The sequence below is a fragment of the Eucyclogobius newberryi genome, unplaced genomic scaffold (assembly GCF_026437365.1).
Source record: "Eucyclogobius newberryi isolate DKJ021-1_F unplaced genomic scaffold, fEucNew1.0.hap1 SCAF_21, whole genome shotgun sequence".
NCBI classification, from domain to species: domain Eukaryota; kingdom Metazoa; phylum Chordata; class Actinopteri; order Gobiiformes; family Gobiidae; genus Eucyclogobius; species Eucyclogobius newberryi.
Window position 1 is genome coordinate 487,616 of NW_027315846.1, and position 20,571 is coordinate 508,186.

The following is a 20,571-nucleotide window of genomic DNA, read 5'->3' on the forward strand; positions in this document are numbered from 1 at the left end:
TTTAATAAACCTTTGATAAACCTTTAATAAACCTTTGATAAACTTTTAATAAACCTTTAATAAACCTTTAATAAACCTATAATAAACCTTTGATAAACTTTTAATAAACCTTTAATAAACCTTTAATAAACCTTTAATAAACCTTTAATAAACCTATAATAAACCTTTGATAAACTTTTAATAAACCTTTAATAAACCTTTAATAAACCTTTAATAAACCTTTAATAAACCTTTGATAAACTTTTAATAAACCTTTAATAAACCTTTAATAAACCTTTAATAAACCTTTAATAAACCTTTGATAAACCTTTAATAAACCTTTAATAAACCTTTAATAAACCTTTAATAAACCTTTAATAAACTTTTGATAAACTTTTAATAAACCTTTAATAAACCTTTAATAAACCTTTAATAAACCTTTAATAAACCTTTAATAAACCTTTGATAAACTTTTAATAAACCTTTAATAAACCTTTAATAAACCTTTAATAAACCTTTAATAAACCATATGACAGACGTGGTCAATGTTTGGCATTTTTTCCTAATAGAAATGACAGAGCCACAGCGCCCCCTGGTGGTCTGAACACACTTTATTACAGAAAGAACAGGTTTTTGTTTCACGTCGTTGCAGATCCACTTTTCCTCCTTCTGTTCTGAGAGAAACTCCTCCTCAGGTTCTGGAACGCCACTCGAGCCATGAGCAGCGTGATGGAGAAGTTACGCCTGTACCACTCCCTGTGAGGAGGAGGAGGAGGAGGAGAGGGAGGGAGGGAGGGAGGAGAGGGAGGGAGGGAGGGAGGGAGGAGAGGGAGGGAGGGAGGGAGGGAGGAGAGGGAGGAGCAAGAGGAGGAGAGGGAGGAAGAGGAGAAGACGGAGGAGGAAGAGAAGGAGGAGGGAGGAGGAAAGGAGGAGGAGAAGAAGGAGAAGAACAACATGAGTCGCCTCCTCCTTGTCGCCTCCTCCAGACGTACTGCAGGGTCAAACTCACTTGTTGTATGTCGCGTGTCGTATTCGGTTCGTGTCCAAGAAGCTTTTGTAAAACACGGCCATTTCTTCACTGTCCAGAGAACGCTTTCGTCCTGACGGGACAAACGCAGCAGAACGATTACGACGCGGTTTATTTACGCCGCTCGGAGACGCGGGACAGACGGCGTTACCTTCTGCATCGCGGCGGGACAGTCCTTTAGCTCTGAGCTGGGACACCAGGAACGCCTCTTTGTCCTGAGAGGAAAACACAAGAGGAAATGAACTCCACCTTTTGGAAAAACGATCGACGATGATCTTAATAATCGTGACTAGTCGACGAATATTGTTTTTATTGTTTGTGGAAGATAAAACACGAGTCATTTGTCATCACATCGAGTTTTATTCTGAAAATGAGACAAGAAGAACATATTTTTAACTCCTTTTGGTGTTAAATCTCACAGTGTGAATAATGATCAAAAACATGTTTCACAAACTGACTAATGACATGGTTAAGGCACAGCACATATGCCGGGCTCCTAGTGCAGCCGGCCGCAGTGTCGACAATCTACTGTATGTCCTCCCTTCTCTCACCCCCGTGTCACACTGTCTTTCCCGTCTAATAAAGACTTTAGGACCAATAAAACAAACACATTTCCTCGAGTCATTTTGGGGTTTTGAGTCATAAAACTCTCGGCACGTTTTAGAGTCTGTTTTTAGTCCAGATAAAGATGATTCAGTCACTAAATTAGTTACTCTAATGAGAATACAAATGTAAACTAAAGTATAAAGTAGTCAATGGTGTCATTGTTCTGCTTGTGTTTGGACCTCGCTGAAGGTCACGTTCTGCTTGTGTTTGGACCTCGCTGAAGGTCACGTTCTGTTTGTGTTTGGACCTTGCTGAAGGTCACGTTCTGCTTGTGTTTGGACCTCGCTGAAGGTCACGTTCTGCTTGTGTTTGGACCTTGCTGAAGGTCACGTTCTGCTTGTGTTTGGACCTCGGTGAAGGTCACGTTCTGTTTGTGTTTGGACCTTGCTGAAGGTCACATTCTGCTTGTGTTTGGACCTTGCTGAAGGTCACGTTCTGCTTGTGTTTGGACCTAGCTGAAGGTCACATTCTGCTTGTGTTTGGACCTCGCTGAAGGTCACGTTCTGCTTGTGTTTGGACCTCGCTGAAGGTCACGTTCTGCCTGAAGGTCACGTTCTGCTTGTGTTTGGACCTTGCTGAAGGTCACGTTCTGTTTGTGTTTGGACCTCGCTGAAGGTCACGTTCTGCTTGTGTTTGGACCTCGCTGAAGGTCACGTTCTGTTTGTGTTTGGACCTTGCTGAAGGTCACGTTCTGCTTGTGTTTGGACCTCGCTGAAGGTCACGTTCTGCTTGTGTTTGGACCTCGCTGAAGGTCACGTTCTGCTTGTGTTTGGACCTCGCTGAAGGTCACGTTCTGCCTGAAGGTCACGTTCTGCTTGTGTTTGGACCTTGCTGAAGGTCACGTTCTGTTTGTGTTTGGACCTCGCTGAAGGTCACGTTCTGCTTGTGTTTGGACCTCGCTGAAGGTCACATTCTGCTTGTGTTTGGACATCGCTGAAGGTCACGTTCTGCTTGTGTTTGGACCTCGCTGAAGGTCACATTCTGCTTGTGTTTGGACCTCGCTGAAGGTCACATTCTGCTTGTGTTTGGACCTCGCTGAAGGTCACGTTCTGCTTGTGTTTGGACCTAGCTGAAGGTCACGTTCTGCTTGTGTTTGGACCTCGCTGAAGGTCACGTTCTGTTTGTGTTTGGACCTTGCTGAAGGTCACGTTCTGCTTGTGTTTGGACCTCGCTGAAGGTCACGTTCTGCTTGTGTTTGGACCTTGCTGAAGGTCACGTTCTGTTTGTGTTTGGACCTCGCTGAAGGTCACATTCTGCTTGTGTTTGGACCTCGCTGAAGGTCACGTTCTGCTTGTGTTTGGACCTAGCTGAAGGTCACGTTCTGTTTGTGTTTGGACCTTGCTGAAGGTCACGTTCTGCTTGTGTTTGGACCTCGCTGAAGGTCACGTTCTGTTTGTGTTTGGACCTTACTGAAGGTCACGTTCTGCTTGTGTTTGGACCTCGCTGAAGGTCACGTTCTGCTTGTGTTTGGACCTTACTGAAGGTCACGTTCTGCTTGTGTTTGGACCTCGCTGAAGGTCACGTTCTGCTTGTGTTTGGACCTCGCTGAAGGTCACGTTCTGCTTGTGTTTGGACCTTACTGAAGGTCACGTTCTGCTTGTGTTTGGACCTCGCTGAAGGTCACGTTCTGCTTGTGTTTGGACCTTACTGAAGGTCACGTTCTGCTTGTGTTTGGACCTCGCTGAAGGTCACGTTCTGTTTGTGTTTGGACCTTGGTGAAGGTCACGTTCTGTTTGTGTTTGGACCTCGCTGAAGGTCACGTTCTGCTTGTGTTTGGACCTCGCTGAAGGTCACGTTTTGTTTGTGTTTGGACCTTGGTGAAGGTCACGTTCTGCTTGTGTTTGGACCTCGCTGAAGGTCACGTTTTGTTTGTGTTTGGACCTCGCTGAAGGTCACGTTTTGTTTGTGTTTGGACCTTGGTGAAGGTCACGTTCTGCTTGTGTTTGGATCTCGCTGAAGGTCACGTTCTGTTTGTGTTTGGACCTTGGTGAAGGTCACGTTCTGTTTGTGTTTGGACCTCGCTGAAGGTCACGTTCTGCCTGAAGGTCACGTTCTGCTTGTGTTTGGACCTTGCTGAAGGTCACGTTCTGTTTGTGTTTGGACCTCGCTGAAGGTCACGTTCTGCTTGTGTTTGGACCTCGCTGAAGGTCACGTTCTGTTTGTGTTTGGACCTTGCTGAAGGTCACGTTCTGCTTGTGTTTGGACCTCGCTGAAGGTCACGTTCTGCTTGTGTTTGGACCTCGCTGAAGGTCACATTCTGCTTGTGTTTGGACCTCGCTGAAGGTCACATTCTGCTTGTGTTTGGACCTCGCTGAAGGTCACGTTCTGCTTGTGTTTGGACCTAGCTGAAGGTCACGTTCTGCTTGTGTTTGGACCTCGCTGAAGGTCACGTTCTGTTTGTGTTTGGACCTTGCTGAAGGTCACGTTCTGCTTGTGTTTGGACCTCGCTGAAGGTCACGTTCTGCTTGTGTTTGGACCTTGCTGAAGGTCACGTTCTGTTTGTGTTTGGACCTCGCTGAAGGTCACATTCTGCTTGTGTTTGGACCTCGCTGAAGGTCACATTCTGCTTGTGTTTGGACCTGGCTGAAGGTCACGTTCTGTTTGTGTTTGGACCTTACTGAAGGTCACGTTCTGCTTGTGTTTGGACCTCGCTGAAGGTCACGTTCTGCTTGTGTTTGGACCTTACTGAAGGTCACGTTCTGCTTGTGTTTGGACCTCGCTGAAGGTCACGTTCTGCTTGTGTTTGGACCTCGCTGAAGGTCACGTTCTGCTTGTGTTTGGACCTTACTGAAGGTCACGTTCTGCTTGTGTTTGGACCTCGCTGAAGGTCACGTTCTGCTTGTGTTTGGACCTTACTGAAGGTCACGTTCTGCTTGTGTTTGGACCTCGCTGAAGGTCACGTTCTGCTTGTGTTTGGATCTCGCTGAAGGTCACGTTCTGTTTGTGTTTGGACCTTGGTGAAGGTCACGTTCTGCTTGTGTTTGGACCTCGCTGAAGGTCACGTTCTGCCTGAAGGTCACGTTCTGCTTGTGTTTGGACCTTGCTGAAGGTCACGTTCTGTTTGTGTTTGGACCTCGCTGAAGGTCACGTTCTGCTTGTGTTTGGACCTCGCTGAAGGTCACGTTCTGTTTGTGTTTGGACCTTGCTGAAGGTCACGTTCTGCTTGTGTTTGGACCTCGCTGAAGGTCACGTTCTGCTTGTGTTTGGACCTCGCTGAAGGTCACGTTCTGCTTGTGTTTGGACCTCGCTGAAGGTCACGTTCTGCCTGAAGGTCACGTTCTGCTTGTGTTTGGACCTTGCTGAAGGTCACGTTCTGTTTGTGTTTGGACCTCGCTGAAGGTCACGTTCTGCTTGTGTTTGGACCTCGCTGAAGGTCACGTTCTGTTTGTGTTTGGACCTCGCTGAAGGTCACATTCTGCTTGTGTTTGGACCTCGCTGAAGGTCACGTTCTGCTTGTGTTTGGACCTCGCTGAAGGTCACATTCTGCTTGTGTTTGGACCTCGCTGAAGGTCACGTTCTGCTTGTGTTTGGACCTAGCTGAAGGTCACGTTCTGCTTGTGTTTGGACCTCGCTGAAGGTCACGTTCTGTTTGTGTTTGGACCTTGCTGAAGGTCACGTTCTGCTTGTGTTTGGACCTCGCTGAAGGTCACGTTCTGCTTGTGTTTGGACCTTGCTGAAGGTCACGTTCTGTTTGTGTTTGGACCTCGCTGAAGGTCACATTCTGCTTGTGTTTGGACCTCGCTGAAGGTCACGTTCTGCTTGTGTTTGGACCTCGCTGAAGGTCACGTTCTGTTTGTGTTTGGACCTTACTGAAGGTCACGTTCTGCTTGTGTTTGGACCTCGCTGAAGGTCACGTTCTGCTTGTGTTTGGACCTTACTGAAGGTCACGTTCTGCTTGTGTTTGGACCTCGCTGAAGGTCACGTTCTGCTTGTGTTTGGACCTTACTGAAGGTCACGTTCTGCTTGTGTTTGGACCTCGCTGAAGGTCACGTTCTGCTTGTGTTTGGACCTTACTGAAGGTCACGTTCTGCTTGTGTTTGGACCTCGCTGAAGGTCACGTTCTGTTTGTGTTTGGACCTTGCTGAAGGTCACGTTCTGTTTGTGTTTGGACCTCGCTGAAGGTCACGTTCTGCTTGTGTTTGGACCTCGCTGAAGGTCACATTCTGCTTGTGTTTGGACCTCGCTGAAGGTCACGTTCTGCTTGTGTTTGGACCTCGCTGAAGGTCACATTCTGCTTGTGTTTGGACCTCGCTGAAGGTCACGTTCTGCTTGTGTTTGGACCTAGCTGAAGGTCACGTTCTGCTTGTGTTTGGACCTCGCTGAAGGTCACGTTCTGTTTGTGTTTGGACCTTGCTGAAGGTCACGTTCTGCTTGTGTTTGGACCTCGCTGAAGGTCACGTTCTGCTTGTGTTTGGACCTTGCTGAAGGTCACGTTCTGTTTGTGTTTGGACCTCGCTGAAGGTCACATTCTGCTTGTGTTTGGACCTCGCTGAAGGTCACGTTCTGCTTGTGTTTGGACCTCGCTGAAGGTCACGTTCTGTTTGTGTTTGGACCTTACTGAAGGTCACGTTCTGCTTGTGTTTGGACCTCGCTGAAGGTCACGTTCTGCTTGTGTTTGGACCTTACTGAAGGTCACGTTCTGCTTGTGTTTGGACCTCGCTGAAGGTCACGTTCTGCTTGTGTTTGGACCTTACTGAAGGTCACGTTCTGCTTGTGTTTGGACCTCGCTGAAGGTCACGTTCTGCTTGTGTTTGGACCTTACTGAAGGTCACGTTCTGCTTGTGTTTGGACCTCGCTGAAGGTCACGTTCTGCTTGTGTTTGGACCTTACTGAAGGTCACGTTCTGCTTGTGTTTGGACCTCGCTGAAGGTCACGTTCTGTTTGTGTTTGGACCTTGGTGAAGGTCACGTTCTGTTTGTGTTTGGACCTCGCTGAAGGTCACGTTCTGCTTGTGTTTGGACCTCGCTGAAGGTCACGTTCTGTTTGTGTTTGGACCTTGGTGAAGGTCACGTTCTGTTTGTGTTTGGACCTCGCTGAAGGTCACGTTCTGCTTGTGTTTGGACCTCGCTGAAGGTCACGTTTTGTTTGTGTTTGGACCTTGGTGAAGGTCACGTTCTGTTTGGCCCAGAAGTCGTGGTTCCAGTCCTCCGTGTCCTGCCTCAGGGCCCTCAGCCTCTTCTCCAGCTCCGTCTCCATCTCCAGGGCCCTGTACACGATCGGACGCAGGTTGGACAAAAGGTTTGGGGGCCCGATCCAGTCGTGGGTGGGGCTGGGGGCCGGCCTCTGGATCGAGGTCTGAAAAAAGACAAAACATCTGAACAAAACAGCAGGACAGTTCTGCTTAAAACCCTTCAAACTGTCTGCAGTAGGCTAACGTTTATTAGCATAGCCACTAGCATCAGCTGCTAACGACCTGAAACAGCTCCGCCTCAGTCTGGAGTGACCTCTGTAAGTCCACTGGCCCCTCCTGACCTCAGACAAACGGGGTCTTTGGGGGCCTGACAGAAGAGGAAACAGCTCACAGAGAACATGCAGCTTCTGTCCTGCAGGTGGCAGTAGTGACCAGTGTGTGACGTCACTTCAGACTCATGAACGATGATTTCACATGATATTTTGACAAAGAATCAGCTCAAATGTGTCAGTAAATGTCACTTCATCCTCGAGATGTTTCAGTTTCTATTTTAACTCAATATTCTCATTTTCATATCTCTAAAATAACAATATATAAAGTGTGATTCCACTAATAACAGTTAAAGAAATCAGACAGAGTAATAAGTCCAGAGTCATGAGGAGAAAAGTGCTTCTCAAACGGTCCCGAAGTTTAAATGTGTTTTATTCTCATTTCAGTAAAATAATGACACTTAATGTTCTGAGAGTAAAAAGGTCACGTTATTGTCATTTACAATCAAAACGTGTGAATCTAGTTTTAGATCAATACGATTTACAATGAAAAATAAACAAAGAAAATACAATCAATTTATTTCACTGTTCAATACTAAGTAAAATCATCAAATGTCTCCTTTTAATTGTCTTTTATTAAGATTGTCAAATTTGATCTTTGTAAACTCAAACTTTGAAGTTATAATTATTATTAAGTTATTATGACATAAACAGCTAAAATAAAAATGAAATAAATGTAGGTTTATTTCTTGGAGGGATTTTCGAATTTAATGGATTAATTTTGTTTCTAAAATGGACATAATGGTCTAATAAAGTGTAAAATGATGCTCTACACCTGATATAAGTATAAGTATAAGTATAAGTATAAGTATAAGTATAAGTATAAGTATAAGTACATGTCAGACCTGGGGCTTCTTCTTCTTGGCGTCTGTGCTGCGGCCGGTGGCGCTGCTGCAGAAGCGGCTGTTCGCGGAGGTTAAACCCGGAGCACGACGCGCTGAAGCCCGCAGCAGCAGAGCCACAGCTGCCGCCGGCATGTTACACGCGGCGTGGCGCAGGAAACACGGACAATAAACACGTGTCCGCGCCAAACAGCGAATGTTTGACCTCGAAGCGTTCACGGCGTGTTTACGGGTTTAGATCAAACACCCGCGGACTCACGGAAGTGACGCAGCGGAAGCGGAAGACGACAAACTCCAATGTGGCGCCGACGCAAACTTATTGTTTAATTTTTTATTGTCAAAATTCTTTATTACAAAACAGCAACAACATTAGCAAGTGTTATATTACAATTATAATTACACTTTATACATTATAAACATTTAATGACATAGTTTCCATAAGTAGAAACGGCTTTTTGGTTTACTTTTGGAAATAGTGAGAAAATATGATTCAATTTGTTTAATAACGACAGGGATACTGACGATGAAAATGTACTTTTATGAATATAGAATTTGCCAAATAAAGAATTAGATTAATTGCCATTTTCTTACTATAGTCCACTTTTGTGTCATGAAAACCAAAAATGATATGTTCAAATGTTTTAATCTAAAGTTGGGTTCAATGTGACGTATTATAAATTGTAAACAGTCTTTCCAAAAGGTTTTAATAATAGTGCAACTCCAAAAAGGTGACTTATTGTTTCAGGTTGTTTTTTTTTACAAAAAGTGCAGTTGGGGTCAATGGTAGATCATACACTCCTAACTCACGGAAGTCACAATTCCAACATGGCGGACGACGGAAGTCAACAAACCTGGATTTCGATGTAAAACAACAATTGAATCCCCACCGATTATGAGTTTGATTCTGATGTTATTAACCCGAGATGAATGACAGAACAGACACAGGGCAGTGACCACTACCACCGGTCACTTTGTCTTTTATTCTGTTTCTAATCCTACAGCGAGACTCGGCCACAACAGACAGTTTCGAGTGTAGTCGAGTCGATAAGTATCGGCTGATTAAAGTAAAATGAAGCAAGATGATGTATTTTAAAAATGGCCAACTTAATTTAATAGGCCCTAATCATGTGCAATACAGTCATATTCATGTGCAATACAGTCATATTCATGTGCAATACTCTGACATGTCAATCATATTGGTGCAATATTCTCTGTCCATATAACTGCTGTAAATACATAAATATGTGTTACTATTATCTTTTTTTATTTTAATTTTTTTAAAGAATATAAGAGGTTTTGTCTATAAGTTTTGTTCTAAGAGCGTTTCTTCAATTAAGAGTGTTTTTTTTTCTTAAAGCTTCTATAAGTTTCTGTTCTTTTACTTCTTTATCTACTTTGTGTTGCAACACCAAAATTTCCCCATTGTGTGGACAAATAAAGGCTTATCTTATCTAGTGCCTTTTACCCAGGCATAGTAGATACGTCCTACTTTATTTTCACAATCATGACATAAAACAGAAATAAATTGGAACGTTTTTATTGACAGATCAGCAGCGTCTTCATGGATCAGAGGAGGAGTTTCCTGTGGACCTTCACGTCGTCTTTATTCATGATGGCTTTATGGTTCCTCTTAGCATTAGCTGCTTCAGCGACAGATCCAGACTTGTTGCTGGGCTTTGGTATTTTCGCCTTCTCGGGAAGTCGGTCGGACGGCGGCGTCTTACTCCGCAGATCCGCCTGCATGTCTTCCAACTGTCGCTGGTACTGCAGGAGAACGCTCTCATCCTCGACCGCGTCCATCTGCTCCAGCAGCGACTTCAGGAGGACCACGCATCTCTCACGGGCGCCGTCGGGCGGAGACTTCCTCTTGCATGACGGCGGTAGGTCATCTTCCGGCGGATCTGCATCTCCATCGGCGTCATCAGCGTCGCAGGTCGTTTCCGCGTCGTCCGTTTCCGATTCTTCGAGCTCGTCTGTCGGGATCGTCTGCGTTTGCGTAGGCGTTTGATCGGACGGCGTGGGATTCCATGTCCCGTCGATGACCGCCGCGTCCAGCTGGAAGATGGGATTGTCTCTGTAGCACTTTCCCAGTTGGTCCCATCCTGCGTTGGGCGTCCGGAGCACGGCGCACATGTGTTTACAGGGAAGTCTGTGGCGCTTCCAGTCGAAACAGGAGCAGTACGGTGGGCGACTGTCCGACCCCAGCCACAGGGAGTAGTGGCACTCGCCGTCTTCACTCGTGGCTTGATATCGCCGCGCCGTCTCGCTCACGACTTGTACTTTGTCTGCTGGAAAGTGCGCGTCGATCCTTTCCATGATGTGGTCCACCATGTCTTTGGGCCGGTTCTTCAGGTAATCCGGGACAACACGACTTCTGTGAACGTCTAAGGAGCGAATATTCAGCTCCTGGTATCTGGAAGGAACATCGTGGACCATAGAAGCACACAGTTAGCACAGGTAGCGCACAGGTAGCGCACAAGTAGCGCACAAGTAGCACAGGTAGCGCATAGGTAGCACACAGTTAGCACAGGTAGCACACAGTTAGCACAGGTAGCACACAGTTAGCACAGGTAGCACACAGTTAGTACAGGTAGCATAGGAAGCACGGTTAGCACAGTCAGTACAGGTAGCACAGTTAGCACGATTAGCACTGTTAGCACAGGTAGAACAGGAAGTACAGATAGCACAGTTAGTACAAGTAGCACAGGTAGCACAGTTAGTACAGGTAGCACAGTTAGTACAGGTAGCACTGTTAGCACGGTTAGCACTGTTAGTACTGTTAGTACAGTTAGCACAGTTAGTACAGGTAGCACAGGTAGCACAGTTAGCACAGTTAGCTTTGAACATGAAACATCAGTTCAGTTCATGCATCTTTCCTCTGTCCGTGTCACTGAACTCACAAAGTAACAGTTGTCGTTTGAACATAGACATGAAGTATATTTGGTGTAACTCACTTGCGGAGACTGTCGGGTAAAAGCTGCTGGACTATGACAGTGACCAGTTCACTTAAGCTACAGTTGCGGTGGCCAGTGAGGAAGCTCGATTCGAGCCATTCGTTCAGACGCTCCACTCCATAGTTTGTATTGATGATGATGTGAAGACTCTCCTCTCTGAACGCTCTGACCCAACGCTGGAACCAACAGATGAAAACGTATGCTACAACCTGCTCGTAACATAAACGCTAATATGCTAACGATGCAAGTATCATTTCCATACCTCAGCCTGAGCTTCCCACGTCTTGCCAAAATAGTCCCGCAGCTCGTCATGATCGTTCCATAGATCGCTGGACTTGAAATCCTTCAGTACTTCCTCGTAGTACTGGACCGTGGGACTACTTGCCATGTGGCGAAGAACCTTCAGAACCGTGGCTCTGCACTCGGTCACTCCATGCTCTTTTTTAGAGACCCATTCTGTCCACGCCTTCTCACGATGAACGTCGCAGATGAGAACTTTAGTTTCTGCAAAATATCAGATAAGGTAGCACAGTTAGCACAGGTAGCACAGGTAGTATAGGAAGCACAGTTAGCACAGGTAGCACAGGTAGTATAGGAAGCACAGTTAGCACAGGTAGCATAGTTACTACAGGTAGCACAGGTATCACAGGTAGTATAGTTACTACAGTTAGCACAGGTATCACAGGTAGTATAGTTACTACAGTTAGCACAGGTAGCACAGTTAGCACAGAATAGATCATTTTTAAATAAGAAGAATAACAAGCAATTATTCAAATTCTAAATTTCCAGGAAATAAACGTAGTTTTGATGATACTCACCAGGAAAACAGGCCTGGAGCGCTCTTATTTCTGCCGGGCTGTGATGGACCATGATGTGAACAGGTTTCCACTCTTTGTTGTTCTCTTTAATAATCCTCAGAGCTTCAGTAATGGACTCCACGTCTTCATCCTGAGTGATGAACACTGCAGCTACACAATAGCTCACGTTGGTCCTCACGCACAGGAAGAAGAGCGGCAACGCCTCCCTGAAAGAGACGAGTACACCAGCTTTAAAATACACACTCTACTCGAGAACCTGAAGAGGAAACCAAATGTGTACAGCAGGGGGAGCGCGGAGGACGGCGGGGGGAGCGGAGAGGACGGCGGGGGGAGCGCGGAGGACGGCGGGGGAGCGCGGAGGACCCGCGGAGGACGGCGATAGGAGGGAGGACGGGACGGCAGGGGGAGCGCGGAGGACGGCGGGGGGAGCGCGGATTAACTTATACTATATTGTATTACCAACTATATTAATTTTACTGTATTAAACTATATTTTGATACATAATGAAGAACTCCTTACACATACTCCATTGCTCCTCTAAAGACACTCTCTGATAAGGGAGACTCCTGTGCCGGACAGACTGCAGACCTCAAGGACATCTCTGTGTGAAAACGACGGCGAGTGGAGATACGCCGAGGAGCAACGTGTAAGTCGCCGTCACAGTCGATCGGGACAGAAGGTAAGTTCTCTGTTTATTAGGCCCGAGCCGAAGGACGAGTATCGTCCCGACGAGGGACTTATTATAATTGGTACCGGGGGGTGGAAAAACGCAAAAATCGAGTACTAAACAAAGACGAATATGCTTGTGAGCAGTATCGAAAATTAGAACTCCGTGAGTTATAATTTTGAGTGAAGGTTTCGTGAAAAAATATTGAAAGACGGCTCAGTAGCGCCACCTCAAAAATCAAATAACATGGGGCCAATGGGAGCCCGACGCCAAAAAAAGTTGCCGTAAAAATATGAGGCTCACTCCAAAAAATAGTTCATGTGAAGACATGTAAAAAATAATATTATGACCCCGCCCTAAGTCATACAGGAAGTCGGCCATATTGGATAAACGTGGCGCTGACAAAAGTGCGCCTCGTCGTGCATTTGGCATTTTCTCTCAGTTTTCATGGAAATCACTTCAAACTTGGCCACAAGACACAAAACCCATGAGCAAAGTAGTGTTTGAATTCTGAAGCTGATATGTTTTATGGTAAGGTTATCGTGAATTTTAAAGGCAGTATGGACGATTTTTCGGCGATTTGAGAACGCAGGCGAAAGTGCACATGCCACTCCCCCGTGTGGACTGATACAACACACGTGCGTTTGTTTATTAGCGCAACGGAGCGCATCACATCTCTCGTCTCCTGTAGATTTCTGTCCACTTCTGCGTCAGCTCGAACTGTCTTTCTCCGTCTTCATTTTGCCCCGTACACTGAGGGAACTATATTATGATAGATCCATGCGCTTTGGCACGCGGAAACGTGGGGACGAGCCTGACGCGGCTGCAGGTGAGCAATAGGTGCGTTTTATGATTGATACGTGGCAGGACAAATGATTTATCCACGCCACGAGGAAATATGATAAAAAATTTGCTGAAAAAAATCGTCCATACCACCTTTAAACAAAATCGCGATTTCTGGAAATCTTAAAAAAATTCTACATTTCTTCAATATTTTTTTCTTTGGGAAAGTTTTGACGTAGCGTTTTGGGAGATTTTAAAGCTGAACGCAATGATATGCAAATGTTGTGGCTAGCTAATAAAATGGATTTTTAGCGCCCTCTCCAAATTTGATTTTTAAAAATTCATAAAAGATCATTTATTTGTCGTAGATAACTGAAACAAATCATAAGGGGTTAGTTTGTGACCAAGCACAATTTGAAGAGATTACATGACTCTAGCTTGAGGTTTTATAGCTGAAAAAAAATGGGCAAAAAAAGAAGTTTCCATTATTATTATTATTTTTTCTCTCTCCTAAACAAACCCAATTTTGACCCCCTGAACGTTAACGAAAAGTCAATTTTTTTTCCACCCAAAATTCAGCATCGGTGAAATTTTTTTTTTTGGTGTCTAGAAATATGAATTACGCAAAATGACTCGCTAGCGCCCTCTCCAAATTTGTTTTTTAAAAAAATCATAAAAGACTATTTATTTGTCGTAGACAACTGAAAATATTGATGAGGATTAATTGTATGACCGGGCACGATGTGACAAAATTGCGTGAATCAAGCTTAAAAAAAAATTGACTTCCGGTTTTAGAAAGTGTACTTTTATTTTGAAGAGCTACTTCCTGTTTAGCGTTTTGGCGGAATTAGCTTGACAGAAAAATACTCTAAAAACAGCAGAAACAGGAAACGTTATCATATAGAATGGGCTGGTATAGGGGGACACGCACTGAGGACGGACATCATGGCCAAAAGGACCCGGGGGAGTGTGGGGGGAGTGTGAGGGGAGTGTGGGGGGAGTGTGAGGGGAGCGTGGGGGGAGCGTGAGGGGAGTGTGAGGGGAGCGTGGGGGGAGTATGGGGGGAGTGTGAGGGGAGTGTGAGGGGAGCGTGGGGGGAGTATGGGGGGAGTGTGAGGGGAGTGTGAGGGGAGCGTGAGGGGAGCGTGAGGGGAGTATGGGGGGAGTGTGAGGGGAGTGTGAGGGGAGTGTGAGGGAAGCGTGAGGGGAGTGTGGGGGGAGTGTGAGGGAAGCGTGAGGGGAGCGTGAGGGGAGTGTGAGGGGAGTGTGAGGGAAGCGTGAGGGGAGTGTGAGGGGAGTGTGAGGGAAGCGTGAGGAGAGTATGGGGGGAGTGTGAGGGGAGTATGAGGGAAGCGTGAGGGGAGTGTGAGGGGAGTGTGAGGGAAGCGTGAGGGGAGTGTGAGGGGAGTGTGAGGGGAGTGTGAGGGAAGCGTGAGGGGAGTGTGGGGGGAGTGTGGGGGGCGGTCGTGTGACGTCACGTGAATGACCTCTATAGTAGTCCGGGTCATTTTGTAGTCCCACTCCATTTTGTAGTTCCTCCCCTTTATTTTGTCAAATCCTGCAGTTGCTTCACTTCATCCTTGTTGTTCTTTTCTTTTTAAAAACGCATCATGACGTCACTAAGTGGTTGGTTAGGGGTGTGCTCTTCACGGTCGCAAGGGGAGCGAGGGCCTTTATCGCCGTGTGCGGCTTTAATGTGTATTAGAATTGTACTGACAGGATTAAACGTTTGATTCATTCTAACTATTGTGATTCTTGCTCTTTCTTTCATAAACGAGTGCGCCGACGAACCCGAATCACGCCAGCAACGAGCGAACGCCACGTCTAAAGCGAGGTCATCCGCGGCTTTTCACGACAAGACTTCCTGCGTTCAATCATTAGATCATCTCACAACAATCGGACGCTTACCGGGAAGTTCTATACGTGGCGTCCATAAGACACATCTGCTGTCCGTACTTGAGTAACAGCGACTTCATCCACGAGGCCTGATATATAAAGAGCACCTTATCTCCATCTGCGTCTGACCCAACAGAGCTCGGCTGAAATGTAAGCGTTGGAAATGTAAGCGTTACATCTTCACGTGCGCGTCATATTCAAAGTCCTACCCGAAAAAATACGGCGTCATCGGGAGCGTTCTTTTGAAGATCTTGACAAAACGACTCCAGATGTTGTTGATCGTGGGGCACTTCCTGTCTCTCTGCCGAGCGCGCCGCACTTAAGATGTTCCGGATGTCGGCGTGAGTCGGGAACCACCGCCTGTACTTGCGCCCGGGCGGTGCCACGCCCCTGAAGAGCTCTTCTTTGACGTAGCTGGCGACGTGCCGCTTTATCTCCTTGTCCAATCGGACCCCGCAGTGGTACAGATCTGTCACCTTGTCCACTATGATGGGGTCAACGGGGTCTCTCATACGGGCGACCTTTGTGACCGGAACAGAAAGACAAATCTGTTGAGGCCAAATCAAATGAATAGTGTGTTTCCGGTAACACGGAAAAATAAATCCAGGTAGGTAGGACGGGGGAGTGTGGAGGAGGACGGTGGGGGGAGCGCGGAGGACGGCAGGGGAGCGCGGAGGACGGTGGCGGGGGGAGCGCTGAGGACGGCAGGGGAGCGCGTAGGACGACAGGGGATCGTGGAGGACGGCAGGGGAGCGCGGAGGATGGCAGGGGATCGTGGAGGACGGCAGGGGAGCGCAGAGGACGGCAGGGGAGCGCGGAGGACGGCAGGGGATCGTGGAGGATGGCAGGGGAGCGCGGAGGACGGCAGGGGATCGTGGAGGACGGCAGGGGAGCGCGGAGGATGGTGGCGGGGGGAGCGCTGAGGACGGCAGGGGAGCGCGGAGGACGGAGGTTGGGGGCGCGCGGAGGACGGAGGTGGGGGGAGCGTGGAGGACGCCGGGGGGAGCGCGGAGGACGCCTACGGCGATTTTCATATCTTACGATCCCCACAGATGACTATTTTCCCCGCAGTTTTTTGATTCTCTCACAAACTGACATTCTCAAAACGTACGGACGGGAAATATGCGATAAAATGTGGTTTATTTTGAAATTCAGGTCGGTCGAGTTACAGGAAACACACACTTATCATAAGCACAAACACTGAGCTATAGACATGGTTCAAGTACTTTGATTTGAATGTTTCCTTCATCCATACTCACCATGCGTTTCACCTGATGACACGTATGAGTGGACGGCTCCGGCAGCTTCAGGTGGAACTCTTCACACACGTTGATCTCCTTGTCGGACGCCAGCAGCTTTCTGACGTTACTCGCTCGATTCCGACGACCTCGCAGAGTGTCTTTGTCCAACTGAACAAGCCAGAACAGAAAAGGTCATTAGCATTTACAAAAGTTCTACATTTTAGAAGATACACATCATCTGTAGAAGACCGTATTTGGATGATCGAGCGATAAATCAACAGGTTTACATCGATCTCAAAGAATGAGGAAAATATCAGGGTTTTTGGGGGTCCGAGCCCGGGTTTTAGATAGGATTTGAAAACACGGGTACGGGGGCCGACTAGGCGAAAAACCGAGTAATTTCGGCATTCTCCGGACCACGGCTCGGCAGCCAATCAGAGCCAAGCACACAAATTTCGTCGACCTATCAGCACGCAGCATGCAAATTTTCACTTGTAAACAGTAAACTGTCATGGCGGACTATCGTCAGACGCTTCCCGGCTCGATTGAATGATAATATTCACTTTTTTCTAAGATGATTAATAAAATGCCAGTCGACATTTAAAAATACCCCGTCCAAAAACACGGAGAATACGTGAGGCCGATATGAATCAACGTGGATTCATATCGGCCTCACGTGGTCTTCATTTGTCTCAGTCTTACCTTGAAATCTGGGAAGCGAGCCAATCGTGTCATGTAAATGGCGGAGGGACAACCCACTTTCTTACTGCTCGTCCTCCGTCTGACGTGATTGTCTACAAGCTGGACGTAAACACGGAAGACCGAGATCAGTCGCTGTGTTGTCGTTCTTCCTACAGACCCCCCCCCTTAAGTACAGTACAGACCCCCCAGTGTCTTAAGTACAGACCCCTCCAGTGTCTTAAGTACAGACCCCCCCAGTGTCTTAAGTACAGACCCCCCCCCAGTGTCTTAAGTACAGACCCCCCCAGTGTCTTAAGTACAGACCCCCCAGTGTCTTAAGTACAGACCCCCCCAGTGTCTTAAGTACAGACCCCCCCTTAAGTACAGTACAGACCCCCCAATGTCTTAAGTACAGACCCCTCCAGTGTCTTAAGTACAGACCCCCCCTTAAGTACAGTACAGACCCCCCCAGTGTCTTAAGTACAGACCCCCCCAGTGTCTTAAGTACAGACCCCCCCTTAAGTACAGTACAGACCCCCCAATGTCTTAAGTACAGACCCCTCCAGTGTCTTAGGTACAGACCCCCCCCTTAAGTACAGTACAGACCCCCCAGTGTCTTAAGTACAGACCCCCCTTAAGTACAGTACAGACCCCTCAAGTGTCTTAAGTACAGACCCCCCCAGTGTCTTAAGTACAGACCCCTCAAGTGTCTTAAGTACAGACCCCCCCAGTGTCTTATGTACAGACCCCCCCAGTGTCTTATGTACAGACCCCTCAAGTGTCTTAAGTACAGACCCCCCCTTAAGTACAGTACAGACCCCCCAATGTCTTAAGTACAGACCCATCCAGTGTCTTAAGTACAGACCCTCCCTTAAGTACAGTACAGACCCTCCAGTGTCTTAAGTACAGACCCCTCAATGTCTTAAGTACAGACCCCTCAAGTGTCTTAAGTACAGACCCCCCCAGTGTCTTAAGTACAGACCCCCCTCCAGTGTCTTAAGTACAGACCCCCCTCCAGTGTCTTAAGTACAGACCCCCCCAGTGTCTTAAGTACAGACCCCCCTCCAGTGTCTTAAGTACAGACCCCCCCAGTGTCTTAAGTACAGACCCCCCCAGTGTCTTAAGTACAGACCCCCCTCCAGTGTCTTAAGTACAGACCCCCCCAGTGTCTTAAGTACAGACCCCTCCAGTGTCTTAAGTACAGACCCCCCCCTTAAGTACAGTACAGACCCCACAATGTCTTAAGTTCAGACCCCCCCAGTGTCTTAAGTACAGACCCCCCCAGTGTCTTAGGTACAGACCCCTCAAGTGTCTTAGGTACAGACCCCTCAAGTGTCTTAGGTACAGACCCCTCAAGTGTCTTAAGTACAGACCCCTCAAGTGTCTTAAGTACAGACCCCCCAAGTGTCTTAAGTACAGACCCCCCCAGTGTCTTAAGTGAAGAATTCTGCTTTTTACCTGTCTCTCGTCGCTCTCTTTCTTTCTTTTGGCTTTGGTAGAAGCGTCGATGTCAGGTCCTTGGTGACAGATCAATCGTTTTCCACCAACGAAGACAAATGGAATCCCGTTAAATTCCACATCTATTCCTTTTTCTGCTTTTAAGTTCCAATGTATGCGCCTCTTGCTGCTCCTCAACTCCAGAATGACGTCTCCCGTGGACATACCTGACAGAACAAAGAAGAAAGTCAAGTTTAAACGTGTTAAATACGTGTGGAGGTACGATCACGTGATTTGGTCACTTCACTCACGGCCACATTTGATTTTCAATATGAGCAGTAAAAAAGTTGTAGCTATTATTAAGATAAGATGAGCCTTTATTTGTTGCCACCATGGGGAAATTTCAGTGTTGCAATGCAGTAGATACAGAAGAAAAAGAACAGATAACTTATAGAAGCTTTAAAAAAAACACTCTTAATTGAAAAACTCTTATAAACAAAACTCTTAAAGACAAAACCTCTCATATTCTTAATACGCAAGAGAGAGAAAAAATAATAATAAAATAACATAAGACAAAAATAATAGTAAAAGTGGCAAAAGTGAACACTCTTATTTACAGCAGTTATATGCACATGAATATGACAATATTGCATATTAGTATTGCACATGAATATGACATTATTGCGTACAAGTATTGCACATGAATATGACATTATTGCGTATGAGTATTGCACATGAATATGACATTATTGCGTACTAGTATTGCAAATGAATATGACATTATTGCGTACAAGTATTGCACATGAATATGACATTATTGCGTACAAGTATTGCACATGAATGTCATTATTGCGTACGAGTATTGCACATGAATGACATTATTGCGTACGAGTATTGCACATGAATATGACATTATTGCGTATGAGTATTGCACATGAATATGACATTATTGCGTACGAGCATTGCACATGAATATGACATTATTGCGTACGAATATTGCACATGAATATGACATTATTGCGTACGAGTATTGCATATGAATATGACATTATTGCGTACGAGTATTGCATATGAATATGACATTATTGCGTACGAGTATTGCATATGAATATGACATTATTGCGTACGAGTATTGCACATGAATATGACATTATTGCACATGAATATGACATTATTGCGTACGAGTATTGCACATGAATATGATGTTATTGCGTACGAGTATTGCACATGAATATGACAATATTGCGTACGAGTATTGCACATGAATATGACGTTATTGCGTACGAGTATTGCACATGAATATGACATTATTGCGTACAAGTATTGCACATGAATATGACGTTATTGCGTACGAGTATTGCACATGAATATGACATTATTGCGTACGAGTATTGCACATGAATATGACATTATTGCGAACGAGTATTGCACATGAATATGACATTATTGCGTACGAGTATTGCACATGAATATGACATTATTGCGTACGAGTATTGCACATGAATATGGCATTATTGCGTACGAGTATTGCACATGATTGTTGATTATTGTAGTTCTAAATGCTAGGCTAAACGTAGCATGCTAAGAGGCGGATTCAGTCGGCCCAATCCAATCCAGGACTATCAACTTCTTTATAATTATGACCTGAATAACGCCGGGGACGTGGTTCTTGTTTTAGGCCTAATAAACAGTTTGAATTGCGCACAAAACGTGGAGATTAAGGCACTTTTTTGACTCACCGAATAGTTTGTCGACGGTCCGACAGCGCCAGGAGCTGTTCGAGTCCTGTTTGTACCGCTGGAAATGTCTGAGCATGTCATTCTGAGCAGAAAACACGCTCTGCAGAGACTGTGGAGGCTTTATATCATCTGGCAGTGACCGGGAGCTGTAGTTGTGTACGTCCGCCATGTTTGCGGTGTCACGTGGCGTAGCACTACTTCCTGTTTACATTTCAGAGTAAAAGAGAGCCCACAGCGCCCCCTGCTGCTGGAAGTGAGACGCAACTGACGTGAACGCTCCAAGTCAAAGTCAAAGTGAGTTCATAAACGCTGGAATACAATTTAAATAATCTAATTTGATCATAATAACTGCTTGGATTACTGTCGATATGATGTACTTTGTATTTATTTTGCATTTACACATACGCGTGTCACGTGACCAGCACGTCGTTTCCACGGCGT

The 20,571-nt window shown here is 46.2% G+C and overlaps 2 protein-coding genes across 2 annotated transcripts; both read right to left on the reverse strand.

The window, feature by feature from the left end:
- Window positions 1–572: 572 nt before the first annotated feature.
- coa8 (cytochrome c oxidase assembly factor 8) lies at window positions 573–8,161 on the reverse strand. The gene is made up of 5 exons (XM_072457097.1): window positions 7,918–8,161; window positions 6,710–6,907; window positions 1,158–1,221; window positions 989–1,079; window positions 573–735 (listed from the first exon to the last, which is right to left on the reverse strand). Exons 1-5 carry the CDS (start codon window positions 8,047–8,049, stop codon window positions 618–620), a joined length of 603 nt encoding a protein of 200 aa, XP_072313198.1. The 5' UTR covers window positions 8,050–8,161; the 3' UTR covers window positions 573–617.
- Window positions 8,162–9,451: 1,290 nt separating this feature from the next.
- Window positions 9,452–20,301, reverse strand: LOC140370099 (uncharacterized). Its single transcript, XM_072457055.1, has 10 exons — window positions 20,131–20,301; window positions 18,413–18,618; window positions 16,976–17,074; window positions 16,292–16,441; window positions 15,242–15,553; window positions 15,045–15,175; window positions 11,687–11,892; window positions 11,131–11,372; window positions 10,869–11,044; window positions 9,452–10,327 (listed from the first exon to the last, which is right to left on the reverse strand). The coding sequence occupies exons 1-10, from the start codon at window positions 20,297–20,299 to the stop codon at window positions 9,481–9,483; spliced, it is 2,538 nt and encodes an 845-aa protein (XP_072313156.1). The 5' UTR covers window positions 20,300–20,301; the 3' UTR covers window positions 9,452–9,480.
- Window positions 20,302–20,571: the final 270 nt, after the last annotated feature.